The sequence below is a fragment of the Podarcis tiliguerta genome (assembly GCF_965153285.1).
Source record: "Podarcis tiliguerta genome assembly, chromosome: 18".
NCBI classification, from domain to species: Eukaryota; Metazoa; Chordata; class Lepidosauria; order Squamata; family Lacertidae; genus Podarcis; species Podarcis tiliguerta.
Window position 1 is genome coordinate 5,843,277 of NC_139551.1, and position 17,192 is coordinate 5,860,468.

Consider the following 17,192-nt stretch of genomic DNA (forward strand, 5'->3'; position numbering starts at 1 on the left):
AAAATGTAAGATAAAAAACAATTATCATTTCATGTTATTGCAAGTTTCTAGACTGAGACTAGACTATGAGTCTTTGTAAATTGTGTTTCTAAAGGAACTTTTCTTATTGCCAAATGCCAATGCGTTTGCATTATTAAGTTTGTTACGAATAAAAAATCATTTAAAGTTAGAGCTTAATTATTTCACTATTCATGTACTACTTAAATGTATTTCATTATTAATATACTTCTTAATTGTGTTTCAGTTCAACAATTCCTTTGATTAAATACATATTCTGTTATGTGCAAATGGCTCTAGATATTATTAGGTCCATAAATTGTTGTTGTTGTTTTGTCGTTTAGTTGTGTCCGACTCTTCGTGACCCCCTGGACCACAGAGCGCCAGGCACTCCTGTCTTCCACTGCCTCCCGCAGTTTGGTCAGACTCATGCTGGTAGCTTCGAGAACACTGTCCCACCATCTCGTCCTCCGTCGTCCCCTTCTCCTTGTGCCCTCCATCTTTCCCAACATCAGGGTCTTTTCCAGGGAGTCTTCTCTTCTCATGAGGTGGCCAAAGTCTTGGAGCCTCAGCTTCAGGGTCTGTCCTTCCAGTGAGCACTCAGGGCTGATTTCCTTCAGAATGGAGAGCTTTGATCTTCTTGCAGTCCATGGGACTCTCAAGAGTCTCCTCCAGCACCATAATTCAAAAGCATCCATTCTTCGGCGACCAGAATAGAGACTTTGTGAGGATTTAAATGGAGACTCCTGCTTTGCACGCAGGTGCCAGGTTCAATTTCAGATGCCTCCAGGTAAGGCTGGAAAAGGCATTGATCCTTCCTTACTCTGAAACCCCCAGAGCACTGCTGCAAGTCGGAGTAGGCAGCAATGATGGACAGGGGGACCACTGTGGTCTGGGCTCAGCGCAAGGCTTGTTATTTCAGTGAACTGCCCTGAAATCTGGCCTTCCCAAAGGGAATGCTACAAATTTAGTTGCGCATCCCAAGTGGCCCATCTTAAGGCAGCGGGCATCCTTCGACAGGCCAAGGGATTAGAAGTGAGCAAGTTTCTCAAGTTGATGGGACCATGCCATCAAATGGCAACAATGACCGGACAAATCAGAAATCAGGAAGACCCAAACTTTAATAAGGAATGGGGGGGGGGATTATAATCCAGGCATAGGCAAACTCGGTTGTCCAGATGTTTTGGGACTACAACTCCCATCATCCCTGACCACTGGTCCAGTTAGCTAGGGATGATGGGAGTTGTAGTCCCAAAACATCTGGAGGGCCGAATTTGCCTGTGCCTGTCTTAAAAACCACTGTAAACAGCTAAAACCGTTCATAGGATTGGAATAGGTTTAATGGTGAATTTTGGGTATCATGGAGATGTAAAAGATTTGGATTGTATTATAAGAGGTCCGTATACTTCAAGCTATGGTTTTCCCAGTAGTGATGTATGGAAGTGAGAGCTGGACCATAAAGAAGGCTGATCGCCGAAGAATGGATGCTTTTGAATTCTGGTGCTGGAGGAGACTCTTGAGAGTCCCATGGACTGCAAGAAGATCCAACCTCTCCATTCTGAAGGAAATCAGCCCTGAGTGCTCACTGGAAGGACAGATCCTGAAGCTGAGGCTCCAAGAGTTTGGCCTCCTCGTGAGAAGAGAAGACTCCCTGGAAAAGACCCTGATGTTGGGAAAGATGGAGGGCACAAGGAGAAGGGGACGACGGAGGACGAGATGGTGGGACAGTGTTCTCGAAGCGACCAGCATGAGTTTGACCAAACTGCGGGAGGCAGTGGAAGACAGGAGGGCCTGGCGTGCTCTGGTCGAGGGGGTCACGAAGAGGCGGACACGACTAAACGACTAAACAACAACAACGAAAGACGCAGGAGGAAGTGATTAACAACAGGACCCACAAAGGGGAAGAGGGAAGCCCTGGAGATTCTATGGTACCTTGTTTTTTTATTGTATGTTGATACGTGACTTTCATAGTTTAATTTGAAAAACCAAATACAGTGGTACCTCGGGTTAAGTACTGAATTCGTTCTGGAGGTCTGTTCTTAACCTGAAACTGTTCTTAACCTGAAGCACCACTTTAGCTCATGGGGCCTCCTGCTGCCGCCGCTGCACAATTTCTGTTCTCATCCTGAAGCAAAGTTTTCAACCCAAGGCAGTGGCGTAGCGTGGGTTGTCAGCACCCGGGGCAAGGCAAGTAATTTGCGCCCCCTAACCCTAACCCCCAGATGTTGTGCCCGGTGCGGCCGGCCCCCCCTGCACCCCCCACGCTCCGCACTGACCCAAGGTAATATTTCTGGGTTAGCGGAGTCTGTAACCTGAAGTGTATGTAACCTGAGGTACCACTGTAAATAAATTTACAACAAAAGAAAAGAAACTGTCAGTGGGTTCCGGTCCCGTTCAGAGTCACGCTTCCTTTTTCGGAACGGTTAAACTCACCCAGCCAGAATCGCTCCGATGTCCGCTATGAACCATTCGGCAGAATTGAATCCCAGGATGCCAACTCCGTGAAAGCGTTCCAAGCCCAACTGCAACACAAAGAGGAGAGACTTGGGTACGAATGCAAAATGCACCCATTTTGGGGGCAAAGATGTTTAGGAAGGAAAATAACAGTTGCTGGAGATGTAAGGAAAAGGAAGGAACATTTTATCATGTGTGGTGGGAATGCAAACGCATTAAAAAACCTTGGGAAATGATATACAATGAATTGAAAAAAATGTTTAAAATGAATTTTGTTAAACAGCCTGAAGCCTTTTTGTTAGGTATCTCAAATCAAGAGTTACCAAAATGAAAACGGACATTATTTATGTTGCAACAGCGGCAAGACTCTTGATTGCACAATACTGGAAGACGGAAGAAATACCATCAAAGGAACAATGGGAAGAAAAATAGATGAACTATGCAGAACTGGCTAAGCTAACAAACTACGAGAGAAGGACAAAAACGACTAAACAACAACAACAACAATAGTCCAAAGGCTATTCATCAGGAAATAAGGATTTGTTTTAAGTTTTCATGTGTGCTAAAACTCAGTCTAAGGTTTTTTGTTTTTTTAAAACCGCATCAAACGTTAACATTTGGACTATAATGTTTTCCCCAACAAATCCGAGACTGGGAAGCTCTCGGTCCCGAATTCCCAGAGAGTTGGGCAAGCCGGGGGACCAAGTATCTATCTATCTCTTGGCCAGGCCTACTTCGCAGGGTCCCTGTGAAGGTAAGGGGAAGAAGATGGGGGTCAAAAAAGAGATGCCTTGCCCCCACAAACCCCCGAACCTTTAGAAAGCTCTTGGCGGCTGCCCGGCACTCCTGGTAGTACTCCTTGAAGGTGAGTTTGGTCCACCTGCCGTCTTTCTTGGAGGACAGCGCCGGATAGTCGCCGAATTGACTGACGGAGTTGAGGAGAAGTTCGTGAACGGTGATGGGGGGCTCACTCCCAATTCCGCTTTCATCCATCCTCAGTAAGACCTCCCCATCCCTCTTCGAGGTCCATAGTCCTACAGAAGGGGGAGCTGGGGGGTCCATGGGAGAGAGAAGAAGGGGCCATGAAAAAGTCTTAAACAGGCAGCCTAAATAAGTCCTTCAAGCATTAAAACGGGCATCGTAGGAATACCGGCCAACGGATCATCAACTGTTCTCACTTGCGGATTTTTATATACAGTGGTACCTCGGTTCTCAAACTTACCGTATTTTTTGCTCTGTAAGACTCACTTTTCCCTTCCTAAAAAGTAAGGGGAAATGTGTGGGCGTGCTATGGAACGAATGAAGGCTGCGCAGCTATCCCAGAAGCCAGAACAGCAAGAGGGATCGCTGCTTTCGCTGCACAGCGATCCCTCTTGTTGTTCAGGCTTCTGAAATTCAGAATATATTTTTTCTTGTTCTCCTCCTCCAAAAACTAGGTGCGTCTTGCGGTCTGGTGCGTCTTATAGAGCGAAAAATACGGTAGTCCGTCCGGAAGTCCGCTCCAAAATCAAAGCCTTCGAAAACAGAGGCACGCTTTCCCATAGAAAGGAATGCAAAACGGATTAATCCGTGCCAGACTTTTAAAAAGAACCCCTAAAGTAGCAATTTGACATGAATTTTGCTATCTAACGAGACCACTGATCCCTAAAATGAAAGCAATAAACAATGTGCTGCAGCCACACAATCAGTCAGTAGCTGAACTGGGTTCCACACAGTCACAAAGAGAGAGCGCTGCAAAAACAAAAACGCAAAATAAATAGCAAAAACAGACAGACGTCAGCATGACACTCAAAGCAGAGCATGTTCGGCTTCTGAAAAACATTTGCAAACCGGAACACTTACTTCCGGGTTTGCAGTGTTTGGGTTCCAAGTTGTTGAGTACCAAGGCATTTGAGAACCAAGGTAAAAAGGTAAAGGTAAAGGGACCCCTGACTATTAGGTCCAGTCGTGACCGACTCTGGGGTTGCGGCGCTCATCTCGCTTTACTGACCGAGGGACAGCTTCCGGGTCATGTGGCCAGCAGGACTAAGCCGCTTCTGGCGAACCAGAGCAGCACACGGAAACACCGTTTACCTTCCCGCCAGAGCGGTACCTATTTATCTACTTGCACTTTGACGTGCCTTCGAACTGCTAGGTGGGCAGGAGCAGGGACCGAGCAACGGGAGCTCACCCAGTCGTGGGGATTCGAACCGCCAACCTTCTGATTGGCAAGTCCTAGGCTCTGTGGTTTAACCCACAGCGCCACCCGTGTCCAAGGTACCCCTGTATTATTATTATTATTATTATTATTATTATCAATTTCATTTCTATGCCACTTTGTTTTTTAGGTGGAAAAAAAAATCTCAAAGCGGTTTGCATCCTACAGGAAGAGATCAAATGAAACATTCCGAAATAAAACATGACAGGAGGAAACCAGGTATACTACGCAAAGCGACGTAACCAACAGGAAACTATCAAGGTGTTATCTTAAAGGTTTCAAAACGAATCATTACTAAAGGAGGTCAAATACGGAGCGTGCATTTTACAGGCCTAGTTCTGGAGTTGCTTCTTATTACCTGTTTCATTATTTTGGAAATGTTCCTGGAGCACTGATTCGCAACGGTCCCAAATATTACAGGACAAATCTCAAAGACCCCACGCGCCTTCTGAAAGGGCTACCGCCACCCCTGGGTTAAGTGTTGGGCTTCTTCAACGTCTTGTTGCTCAGGGACCTCAAGGACGCCAGTGCGAATCCTGACGGTGTGAGGATTTGCCCTTTCAGATCTCTCTCTCTCTCTCACTCACACATCAGTGACGTAGCGAGGGTTGCTGGTGCCCGGGGAGGGGAAAGGGTTTCGGTCCCCTGGTGGACTGGGCAGCTGGGCTGGAGCTGCACGCTGGGGGGCGGGGGCATGTAGCATGTACAACATGGCGGGTGTGGGGGACTCCCTGGTCCTGAATGGGGTAACTGTCCCCCTGAAGGACCAGGTGCGCAGCCTGGGAGTCATTTTGGACTCACAGCTGTCAATGGAGGCGCAGGTTAATTCTGTGTCCAGGGCGGCTGTCTACCAGCTCCATCTGGTATGCAGGATGAGACCCTCCCTGCCCGCAGACTGCCTCACCAGAGTGGTGCATCCTCTAGTTATCTCCCGCTTGGACTGCTGCAATGCGCTCTACGTGGGGCTACCTTTGAAGGTGACCTGGAAACTGCAATTAATCCAGAATGTGGCAGGTAGACTGGTGACTGGGAGCAGCTGCTGGGACCACATAACTCCAATCCTGAGAGATCTGCATTGGCTCCCAGGACGTTTCCGAGCACAATTCAAAGTGTTGGTGCTGACTTTTAAAGCCCTAAACGGCCTCGGTCCTGTATACCCGAAGGAGCATCTCCACCCCCATCGTTCAGCCCGGACACTGAGATTCAGCTCCAAGGGCCTTCTGGCGGTTCCCTCATTGCGAGAAGTGAGGTTACAGGGAACCAGGCATAGGGCCTTCTCGGTGGTGGCACCCGCCCTGTGGAACACTCTCCCTTCAGATGTGAAGGAAATAAGCAGTTATTCTATCTTTAAAAGACATCTGAAAGCAGCCCTGTTCAGGGAAGTTTTTAATATTTAATGCTGTACTGTTTTTCACATTTGATTGGGAGCTGCCCAGAGTGGCTGGAGAGACTCAGCCGGATGGGCGGGGTATAAATAATAAATTATTATTATTATTATGGTGCTTGAATGTCCCCCTGGATGCCGGAACTCAGCCCCGCAGCCTCGATAAGGGAGCCTGTTATGGGGGTGCCTGGGGGTGCCCCTCTCAGAATTCTGCACCCACGTCACTGTCTCAAACGCCCCCCTCAAAATATGCAAGAGACACACCAGAAACGTTTGCTTACCTTTGGACCGGAACATCTCTGCCGCCGGCGAATCTGCTTCTTCCGCTGGCTCTGGGTGGTGGTTTTCAACGCTGCGGAGGGGACGAAACAAGACAGATCACTGCAGCAATGCGACCTAAAGCAGATTACTGCTTGAGAGCAGTACATGTGAAAAGGATCTAGGAGTCTTGGTTGACCACAAACTTGACATGAGCCAACAGTGTGACGCGGCAGCTAAAAAAGCCAATGCAATTCTGGGCTGCATCAATAGGAGTATAACATCTAGATCAAGGGAAGTAATAGTGCCACTGTATTCTGCTCTGGTCAGACCTCACCTGGAGTACTGTGTCCAGTTCTGGGCACCACAGTTCAAGAAGGACACTGACAAACTGGAACGTGTCCAGAGGAGGGCAACCAAAATGGTCAAAGGCCTGGAAACGATGCCTTATGAGGAACGGCTAAGGGAGCTGGGCATGTTTAGCCTGGAGAAGAGGAGGTTAAGGGGTGATACGATAGCCATGTTCAAATATATAAAAGGATGTCACATAGAGGAGGGAGAAAGGTTGTTTTCTGCTGCTCCAGACAAGCGGACACGGAGCAATGGATCCAAACAACAAGAAAGAAGATTCCACCTAAACATTAGGAAGAACTTCCTGACAGTAAGAGCTGCTCGACAGTGGAATTTGCTGCCAGGGAGTGTGGTGGAGTCTCCTTCTCTGGAGGTCTTTAAGCAGAGGCTTGACAACCATGTCAGGAGTGCTCTGATGGTGTTTCCTGCTTGGCAGGGGGTTGGACTCGATGGTCCTTGTGGTCTCTTCCAACTCTATGATTCTAAGTTGTTTTTCACCACAACCCCCGGATGGTATCCCCCCCCCCCAACCAACCCCAGGGCACTCTATTTAATCTTTTGCGGAAGAAGGATTTCAGGCACTGTCCTCTGTGTCGGAGGGTGCCTTTCTGCAAAAAAATGCAAAGCAGAGAGATTTGATCTAATTCACTGATAGGGAGCAGGATCCACAACCTAGTTTCTAGAAGCAAAACAGCAATATAAACAAGCCTGGCAAATCTTCAATAAGGTGTGTGTGTTTTTTTAAGTCAAAGGAACCAATACATTTCCTTTAATACTGTTTGGTTTTTTTAAAAGCCAGGCTGCATCCAAGAGGCTGCATCCCCCAACCGCCTTCAACATTAAAATAATAATAATAATAATAATAATAAATTTATTGGTTGCCATTAATTTGATTTAAACTGATTTTATAATGAATTGATTTTAGAATGCTGTATTATTTTATTGTTGTTAGCCGCTCTGAGCTGGGCTTCGGCTAGGGAGGGCAGGATCTAAATAAATTATTAATTATTATTATTATTATTATTATTATTATTTATTATTAATACCCTACCGCTGGGCGGCTTCCAACAAAATATTAAAATACAATAGTCTATTAAACATTAAAAGCTTCCCTAAACAGGGCTGCCTTCAGATGTCTTCTAAAAGTCTGGTAGTTGTTGTTCTCTTTGACATCTGGCGGGAGGGCGTTCCACAGGGCGGGCGCCACTACCGAGAAGGCCCTCTGCCTAGTAACTTGGCCTCTCGCAGTGAGGGAACCGCCAGAAGGCCCTTGGAGCTGGACCTCAGTGTCCGGGCAGAACGATGGAGGTGGAGACGCTCCTCCAGGTAAATTAAATAAATAAGTAGATTAAATAAATAATAAAAATAAAATAAAAATAAAAATATTATTTTATCTGGCTAGGCCTCCCCAGCCACTCTGGGCGGCTTCCAACAGGTTATTAGTAAAGGTAAAGGGATCCCTGACAATTAGGTCCAGTCGTGGCCGACTCTGGGGTTGTGGCGCTCATCTCGCTTTATTGGCCGAGGGAGCCGGCGTCCAGCTTCCAGGTCATGTGGCCAGCATGACTAAGCCGCTTCTGGCAAACCAGAGCAGCACACAGAAATGCCATTTACCTTCCCGCCAGTGCAGTACCTATTTATCTACGTGCACTTCGACGTGCTTTCGAACTGCTAGGTAGGCAGGAGCAGGGACCGAGCAACGGGAGCTCACCCCGTCATTGCGGGGATTCAAACCGCCAACCTTCTGATCGGCAAGAAGAACAAGAGTTTGGATTTGATACCCCGCCTTTCACTCCCCTTCAGGAGTCTCAAAGCGGCTAACATTCTCCTTTCCCTTCTTCCCCCACAACATACACTCTGTGAGGTGAGTGGGGCTGAGAGACTTCAGAGAAGTGTGACTGGCCCAAGGTCACCCAGCAGCTGCATGTGGAGGAGCGGAGACGCGAACCCGGTTCCCCAGATTACGAGACTACCGCTCTTCATCACAAGGCCCTAGGCTTTGTGGTTTAACCCACAGCGCCACCTGCGTCCCCTAAACACACAATAGACCATCATTAAAAACACAATAAAACATCATTTGCATACATTGCAAAGCTACAGCGAATGGCCGCCACGCAGCTCAGGTTTTGCAAAGCCACCCCTTTTGCATGACCTGAGGCGCACGTGTTGCAAAAGAAAAGCATCTTGCACAGACAATGATGCCTCAAACTGTGCAAGCAAAAGAAACCGGGGCGGGGGGAGACAGAGAGAGACTGAGCACCCCGGTGTTTAGCCACAGACGTACCCTGCCTCTTCGCTGCTCCCGAGTCTCCAAAATGGAAGCTGGGCGATGTTCTGCCTTCAAGCGCCTTCTTCCCATGTCAATGTGGCATTTTAATTTTTTCTCTTTCAGGCTACGGGGAGGGAACAAGTGCCGCAGGGATATTTCCTCCCTCTGTTCTGTCCCGGCACCGGCCTTTGCAAAACTTGTCCCCTCCCCCTGCCCGCTACCCCCAGGGTGTTTCTCCGGCAGAGGTCTTCCTGCCACTGGAGGCCAAAGGGGAGACCCCCCCCCTCCTTCTAGAACGCCGCGCTTGTGATGTCGCCGCCACAAACTACATGCGCGTCCCAGCATTCCAGACTTCGCGGGTCCTGCGGCAAAGGCGACCTAGCGGCGTGGTCCGAAGCCGCAAGGCGACGCATTCGAGAGCAGGGACCGATCGGCGAAACGGGAGCATTCATCGCCGGAGAGAAGATACCAGAAAACGTAAGGTAGTCGTGTCCTGACATAGCTCACGTCGGTAAAGCACAAGCCTGTTATGTACTGAAGTTCTCACCCTGGGCCAGCAGGGGGATACTGTAGATAGTTATGCAAATAAGGGATTGAAAGCGACGTTCAGTGATTGGATAGTTTTAGAAAATTGTTACAGTTACGTTGTACTGGAGCTCTATATAAGCAGGCTGGCTGAACCCTTCAGTTCAGTTCTGTCCTGGCCTATGAATAAACAAGAGCTGTTGAAGAATCGCTTGTCGTCTCTGATATGTTCACCCACAACTTAACAGAGCCACCCTCTGTCCGGGGCGAGGGTTCAAGACCCACGTTGTGCGAGTGTCTGAAGGTGGTTGGGGGATGGATGGTGGCTAACAGATTGAGGTTGAATCCTGTCAAGACCAGGGGCCAGCAACCTTTTCAGCCCTGTGCCGGTCCACCGTCCCTCAGACCACGTGGGGGCCCAGACTATATTTTGGGGGTGGGGGAAATGAACAAATTCCTATGCCCCACAAATAACCCAGAGATGCATTTTAAATGAAATTCTACTCTTGTAAAAACACGCTGATTCCCAGACCGTCTGCGGGCCGGATTCAGAAGGCGAATGGGCCGGATCTGGCCCCCAGGCCTTAGGTTGCCTACCCCTGGTCAAGACTGAAGTATAGCGGATGCTTGAGTTGTGAACATGATGCACACGCATGGGTTGCGATTCGGTTCTTCTGCGCATGTGCAAAGCATGATTTAGTGCTTCTGCCGAAGCCAAAACCCAGAAGTAACCTTTTCCAGTACTTCCGGGTTTTAGAATCATAGAATCATAGAGCTGGAAGAGACCACAAGGGCCATCGAGTCCAACCCCCTGCCAAGCAGGAAACACCATCAGAGCACTCCTGACATATGGTTGTCAAGCCTCTGCTTAAAGACCTCCAAAGAAGGAGACTCCACCACACTCCTTGGCAGCAAATTCCACTGTCAAACAGCTCTTACTGTCAGGAAGTTCTTCCTAATGTTTAGGTGGAATTTTCTTTCTTGTAGTTTGGATCCATTGCTCCGTGTCCGCTTCTCTGGAGCAGCAGAAAACAACCTTTCTCCCTCCTCTATGTGACATCCTTTGATATATTTCAACATGGCTATCATATCACCCCTTAACCTCCTCGTCTCCAGGCTAAACATGCCCAGCTCCCTTAGCCGTTCCTCAGAAGGCATCGTTTCCAGGCCTTTGAGCATTTTGGTTGCCCTCCTCTGGACACGTTCCAGTTTGTCAGTGTCCTTCTTGAACTGTGGTGCCCAGAACTGGACACAGTACTCCAGGTGAGGTCTGACCAGAGCAGAATACAGTGGCACTATTACTTCCCTTGATCTAGATGCTATACTCCTATTGATGCAGCCCAGAATTTGGTGGTCCGTAACCTGCAAAACCGCAACCTGAAGCATCTGTAACCCGAGGTATGACTGTACTGTTTTTGGGGGTTGGAGTGGGCAGGTGGAGGGGACTCCCTGGTCCTGAATGGGGTAACCGTGCCCCTGAAGGACCAGGTGCGCAGCCTGGGGGTAATTCTGGACTCACAGCTGTCTACGGAGGCGCAGGTCAATTCTGCATCCAGGGCAGCTGTCTACCAGCTCCATCTGGTACGCAGGATGAGACCCTCCCTGCCTGCGTACTGCCTGGCCAGATTGGTGCATGCTCTGGTTATCTCCCGCTTGGACTACTGCAATGCACTCTACGTGGGGCTACCTTTGAAGGTGACTTGGAAATGACAACGAATCCAGAATGCGGCAGTAGTCCCAGGAAGAATGTATACAAAAACGTACGGAATATGCAGAAATGGCGAAACGTACCGGAAGAATAAGAAATCAATGTAAACTTTTTATAAAAGAATGGAAATGTTTTTTTTTTTGAGTATTTAGAGATAAATTGTAAGCAGATGAGAACATTGGCAGATTCACTGCAATAGCCTGCAGTTTCATAAGAGTATATATTTAAAGAAGATGAATAAAGGAGCAAATTAAGGTAACCTGGATATGCAGAAGATATTGAAAATAAACTTAAGGAACCGCAGAAAGAGGGGGAAGGACGTCAATTTTGAAATGTCAAAACGATTGTAGAATTAGTGAAACGTATAAACCAGAAAATCAAAAAATTATACATGTAAAAAAAGCGCTGGAGAATCAAGTTTGGGAAAATGGCTTGACGTTCCACAAAGCAGCCTTCCTGTGTTCTGAAGTAAAACCATTATTTCCACCCACCCACCCATTCTGTGCCTTTCCACCGTCATCTGACAAATCGACCCGGTCCCACAAATAGCTCAAAGCCACAAAAATGTCGCTGAAGGTTTTCAAGTAGGACAAGATTCCTTTGTTGCCTTCATCAGCCCCTCAGATCTCAAGAGAAGGGAACATTGAGAAATTGAGCGGATTTATGATGCGTTGAAGAGAAGAAAAGCTGGCCAACTTTTTCCAAGATGGCGCAGACACCAAGAGCACGCAAGCTTCCTGGAAAACGTTGATTGAACCCTAGCGGCACAAGAACGCGGTTAAGTCTTGCTTCTTGGGATTGAAAGAATAATCTCTCTTCTTAAAAAGATGAATGGACCGTGTCACCATTAAGAAAAAGAGATCGGAACAGGCCAGTATGTCCTTCGATCAAGGGACTTTTCTTCTTTAAGTTTTCAAAGCTCTTAACCAATCTCAAGGTTGTCCTCTGAATGAGCCAGACGTTTAACTGAGAATCGATCACCATCAGTCCATCCTTTGAAAAATAAGACTTTAGAGCCATCTTGCCCAGAAATGGCAACTAGGCATTCCTTTTTGGCAACTGTAACCTTGGTTTGGAAGGGACGTGGGTGGCGCCGTGGGTTAAACCACAAAGCTTAGGACTTGCCGATCAGAAGGTTGGTGGTTTGAATCCCTGCCACGGGGTGAGCTCCCGTTGCTCGGTCCCAGCTTCTGCCAACCTAGCAGTTCAAAAGGACATCAAAGTGCAAGTAGATAAATAGGTACCACTCCGGCGGGAAGGTAAACAGCGTTTCCGTGCGCTGCTCTGGTTCGCCAGAAGCGGCTTAGTCCTGCTGGCCACATGACCAGGAAGCTGTACGCCGGCTCCCTCGGCCAATAAAGCGAGATGAGCGCCGCAACCCCAGAGTCGGCCACGACTGGACCTAATGGTCAGGGGTCCCTTTACCTTTAACCTTGGTTTAAGGAGACATTTGGTGTCTAGCTCATATATATATATGAGTTTATTGATTGAATAAATTGATATATGAGTTTCTAATAGTAATAGTAATTTATAATTCATACCCCACCCATCTGGCTGGGCTTCCCCAGCCACTCTGGGCGGCTCCCAAAAAAATATTAAAAATACAATATAACATCAAACATTAAAAGCTTGCCTAAGCAGGGTTGCTTCAGATGTCTTCTAAAAGTCAGATAGTTGTTTATTTCCTTGACATCTGATGGGAGGGCGTTCCACAGGGCGGGCGCCACCACCGAGAAGGCCCTCTGCCTGGTTCCCGGTAACCTCGCTTATCGCAGGGAGGGAACCGCCAGAAGGCCCTCAGTGCTGGACCTCAATGTCCGGGATGGATGATGGGGGTGGAGACGCTCCTTCAGGTCTACTGGGCCATTTGGGGCTTTAAAGGTCAGCACCAGCACTCTGAATTGTGCTTGGAAACGTCCTGAGAGGCAATGTAGGTCTTTCAGGACTGGTGTTATGTGGTCTCAGGATCCGTCCCCAGTCTAGCTGCCACATTCTGGATTAGTTGCAGTTTCTGGGTCACCTTCCAAGGTAGTCCCACTTAGAGTGCATGGCAGTAGTCCAAGCGGGAGATAACCAGAGCATGCACCACTCTGGCGAGACGGTCTGCGGGCAGGGAGGGTCTCATCCTGCGTACCAGATGGAGCTGGTAGACAGCTGCCCTGGACACAGAATTGACCTGCGCCTCCATGGACAGCTGTGAGTCCAAAATGACTCCCAGGCTGCGCTCCTGGTCCTTCAGGGGGACAGTTACCCCATTCAGGACCAGGGAGTCCCCCACACCTGCCATGTTGTGCATGCTACATGCCCCTGCCCCCCAGCGTGCAGCTCCAGCCCAGCTGCCCAGTCCATCAGGGGACCGAAACCCTTTCCCCGCCCCAGGCACCAGCAACCCTCGCTACGTCACTGATGTGTGAGACAGTCTGCAGGCAGGGAGGGTCTCAGCCTGTGTACCAGATGGAGCTAACACTGGTTCCAGGGTCCATGTCTCCTTTTGGGAATGAGGCACAATGGAGAGTGTCTTGTCTTTAGTATATATGGTTTCTTGACACATATATACAACCTGGGTCTAAGATAGAGGTGCTCACAGCACTAGCACCCCAAGAAGGTATTGTTTCTCCCATAGTCACGGCTGGGATTCCCACCAAAAATCAGGCATGGCTCGGTTTCTCTGCTTCAACTCTGGCTTTTGTTTTTCCAAACACCTGCTAGCCATTGGATGCGGGGTCGCCCATTTGTTTTCTGGCACAGAGCCAGTTCCTTTGTTATCTTAACGACCCATACTTAGGCCATTCCCAATTAACTTGTCTGATCGCTCCAGCGATTGGATCATTGTTGTTTCCGGAAATTAAAAGGCACTCAGGCGTACAGCCTAACCGCAACCCCCACCCAGCAAACGTACAACAATATTTAAGATTCCTCGTTTGGAAACCCAACTTCAGTAATCCGAGTACCGGGAGTTTGTCCTGATTCCGCTACGGACTTAGAAGAAATGTGATCATAGAATCACAGACTTGGAGGGTCGCGTAGTCCAACGGCCTGCAATGCAGAAACTCCTCAGCTAAAGCATCCATGATAGGTGTCCGTCTAAACCTCTGCTTAAAAATCTCCAGGGAAGAAGAATCCACAGCCTCCTGAGGAGACTGTTCCACTGTGATCGTGGAGGGTGTGTGCGCGCCAAAAATCACACAAACCTGAGCTACGTAAGCCAAGGGGGAAGACATCTCAAAAACGAGAACCAAGCATGCTGAATTGTTCGTTTATAGCTAAAGCCTCTCTAGATCACCTTCAAGGGCAGCCAAACTCTGGTAACCTCAAGGTTAGATTACTGCAATGCGTTACACGTAGGGCTGCCTCGGAAGACAATTCGGAAACTTCAGTCGGTGCAGAATTCAGCGGCCGGGTTGCTCACCGGACGGCAAGGTGGTTTCAGCATATTGCACCGATCCCGGTCCGACTGCACTGGCTACGAATTTGTTTCCGGGCCCAATTCAAAGTGCTGGTTCTGACCTATAAAGCCTTAAATGGACCACAATACCTCAAGGACCGCCTCTTTCTGTATGAACCTACCCGGACCCTGAGATCACCTTCTGAGGCCCTCCTTCATGTGCCTCCTCCTTGAGAGGTCCGGAGGGTGGCAACACGAGAACGGGGCCTTTTCTGTGGTGGCTCCCCATCTTTGGAAAGCTCTCCCCAGGGAAGTTCGCCTGGTGCCTTCATTACACACCTTTAGGCACCAGGCAAATTGTTCCTTTTAAACTTAACTTTGGTTGATCCAATTTACATCCTATGCCCTTTTAAAATGTGGTGGTTTTTTAGGATAAAAGATTCTCCAACTTGTTGATATCAGACAGAAGCAGGATCTCATTAGCTGCTGGAGAGGTGTTAAAAAACCTTGGAGGGTTCCCTAGAATCTACCGTATTTTTTGCTCCATAAGACTCACCTTTTCCCTCCTAAAAAGTAAGGGGAAATGTGTGTGCGTCTTATGGAGCGAATGCAGGCTGCGCAGCTATCCCAGAAGCCAGAACAGCAAGAGGGATCGCTGCTTTCACTGCACAGCGATCCCTCTTGCTGTTCTGGCTTCTGAGATTCAGAATATTTTTTTCCTTGTTTTCCTCCTCCAAAAACTAGGTGCGTCTTGTGGTCTGGTGCGTCTTATAGAGCGAAAAATACGGTATGTGGGCGCTGTGTTGCACTTTTAATTTGGAAATCCACCATGATGGAAGTCAAGACCAGGCTGCAGAACTACAAGAATTTGGCCACCTGATGAAAAGAGAGGACTCCCTGGAAAAGACCCTGATGTTGGGAAAGATGGAGGGCACAAGGAGAAGGGGACGACAGAGGACGAGATGGTTGGACACTGTTCTCGAAGCTACAAACATGAGTTTGACCAAACTGCGGGAGGCAGTGGAAGACAGGAGTGCCTGGCGTGCTCTGGTCCATGGGGTCACGAAGAGTCGGACACGACTGAACTACTAAACAACAACAACAACAAATATTTGTATTTCCTGATTGATTTACCAAATCTCCCCTGGAAAGGCTAATATTTGATGCAACCGGTCTGGGAAAATTACTGAGCAGGCGCTTAGACTTGATTTCATCAGAACTGAGAGAAGATGGCAGCTGCCAGCAGCAAAAAGACCTTTGGATTGATTCGGCAGAAACACCAGCGTGTGAGGAGATGCTGCAAACTTATAGAGGGGAATCATATATACCTCCAGGTATATAAAACTCATGGCCACTGGTCCCATCACCTCCTGGCAAATTGAAGAAGAAATGGAGGCAGTGAGAGATTTTACTTTCTTGGGCTCCATGATCACTGCAGATGGTGAGAGAAGCCACGAAATTAAGAGACGCCTGCTTCTTGGGAGAAAAGCAATGACAAACCTGGACAGCATCTTAAAAAGCAGAGACATCACCTTGCCAACAAAGGTCCGTATAGTTAAAGCTATGGTTTTCCCAGTAGTGATGTATGGAAGTGAGAGCTGGACCATAAAGAAGGCTGATCTCTGAAGAATTGACGCTTTTGAATTCTGGTGCTGGAGGAGACTCTTGAGAGTCCCATGGACTGCAAGAAGATCAAACCTATCCATTCTAAAGGAAATCAGCCCTGAGAGCTCACTGGAAGGACAGATCGTGAAGCTGAGACTCCAAGACTTTGGCCACCTCATGAGAAGAGAAGACTCCCTGGAAAAGACCCTGATGTTGGGAAAGATGGAGGGCACAAGGAGAAGGGGATGAGAGAGGACGAGATGGTTGGATAGTGTCTTCGAAGCTACCAGCATGAGTTTGACCAAACTGCGGAGGCAGTGGAAGACAGGAGGGCCTGGCGTGCTCTGGTCCAGGGGGTCATGAAGAGTCGGACATGACTAAACTACAACAATAATATAAAACTCAACAAACAAAACAAAACAAAACTTGCATGCACAGACACGCAAGGGAGAGAAAGGGTTAACCAACCTGGGGGAAGTGGCCACACAGATATCATCGATGGACACCCTGCAGGGCTGTTGGACAGGAGACTGCATGGAGACCCCAAGAGAGCCATTCGCCATCGCCACTTGAGCTGCCATCTTGCACAGCACCTCCCTGTAAGGAAAGTCACCCATTTAGATTAAGGAGGACTCTTGTGGAACTGCAAGGGACGCGGGTGGCGCTGTGGGTTAAACCACAGAGCCTAGGACTGGCCAATCAGAAGGTAGGCAGTTCAAATCCCCGCAATGACAGGGTGAGCTCCTGTCGCTCGGTCCCTGCTCCTGCCCACCTAGCAGTTCGAAAGCACGTCAAAGTGCAAGTAGATACATAGGTACCACTCCAGCGGGAAGGTAAACGGTGTTTCCGTGCGCTGCTCTGGTTCGCCAGAAGCAGCTTAGTCCTGCTGGCCACAGGACCCGGAAGCTGTACGCCGGCTCCCTCGGCCAATAAAGCGAGATGAGCGCCGCAACCCCAGAGTCGGCCACGACTGGACCTAATGGTCAGGGGTCCCTTTACCTTTACTTGTGGAACTGCAACGGTGCCCCACCAGGGAGAGATGGCAGAAACTGGCTTCCA

At 48.6% G+C, this 17,192-nt stretch overlaps 1 protein-coding gene across 4 annotated transcripts in view; it reads right to left on the reverse strand.

Moving 5' to 3' along the window:
* ACSBG2 (acyl-CoA synthetase bubblegum family member 2) overlaps window positions 1–16,750 on the reverse strand; it is a gene marked incomplete at its 5' end in the record, with an annotated part of 37,342 nt that extends 20,592 nt beyond the window's left edge. Inside the window, 4 exons of one of the 4 annotated variants that reach the window (XM_083421502.1) lie at window positions 2,431–2,519; window positions 3,265–3,500; window positions 6,314–6,384; window positions 16,602–16,750. In XM_083421502.1, the coding sequence (XP_083277628.1) occupies window positions 2,431–2,519; window positions 3,265–3,500; window positions 6,314–6,384; window positions 16,602–16,750 (545 nt within the window). Of the gene's footprint in view, window positions 1–2,430; window positions 2,520–3,264; window positions 3,501–6,313; window positions 6,385–8,925; window positions 9,192–16,601 lie in introns of those variants that run through there. The other 3 variants (XM_083421503.1, XM_083421505.1, XM_083421504.1) reach the window with 3 other exon arrangements.
* Between the last annotated feature and the right edge of the window lie 442 nt (window positions 16,751–17,192).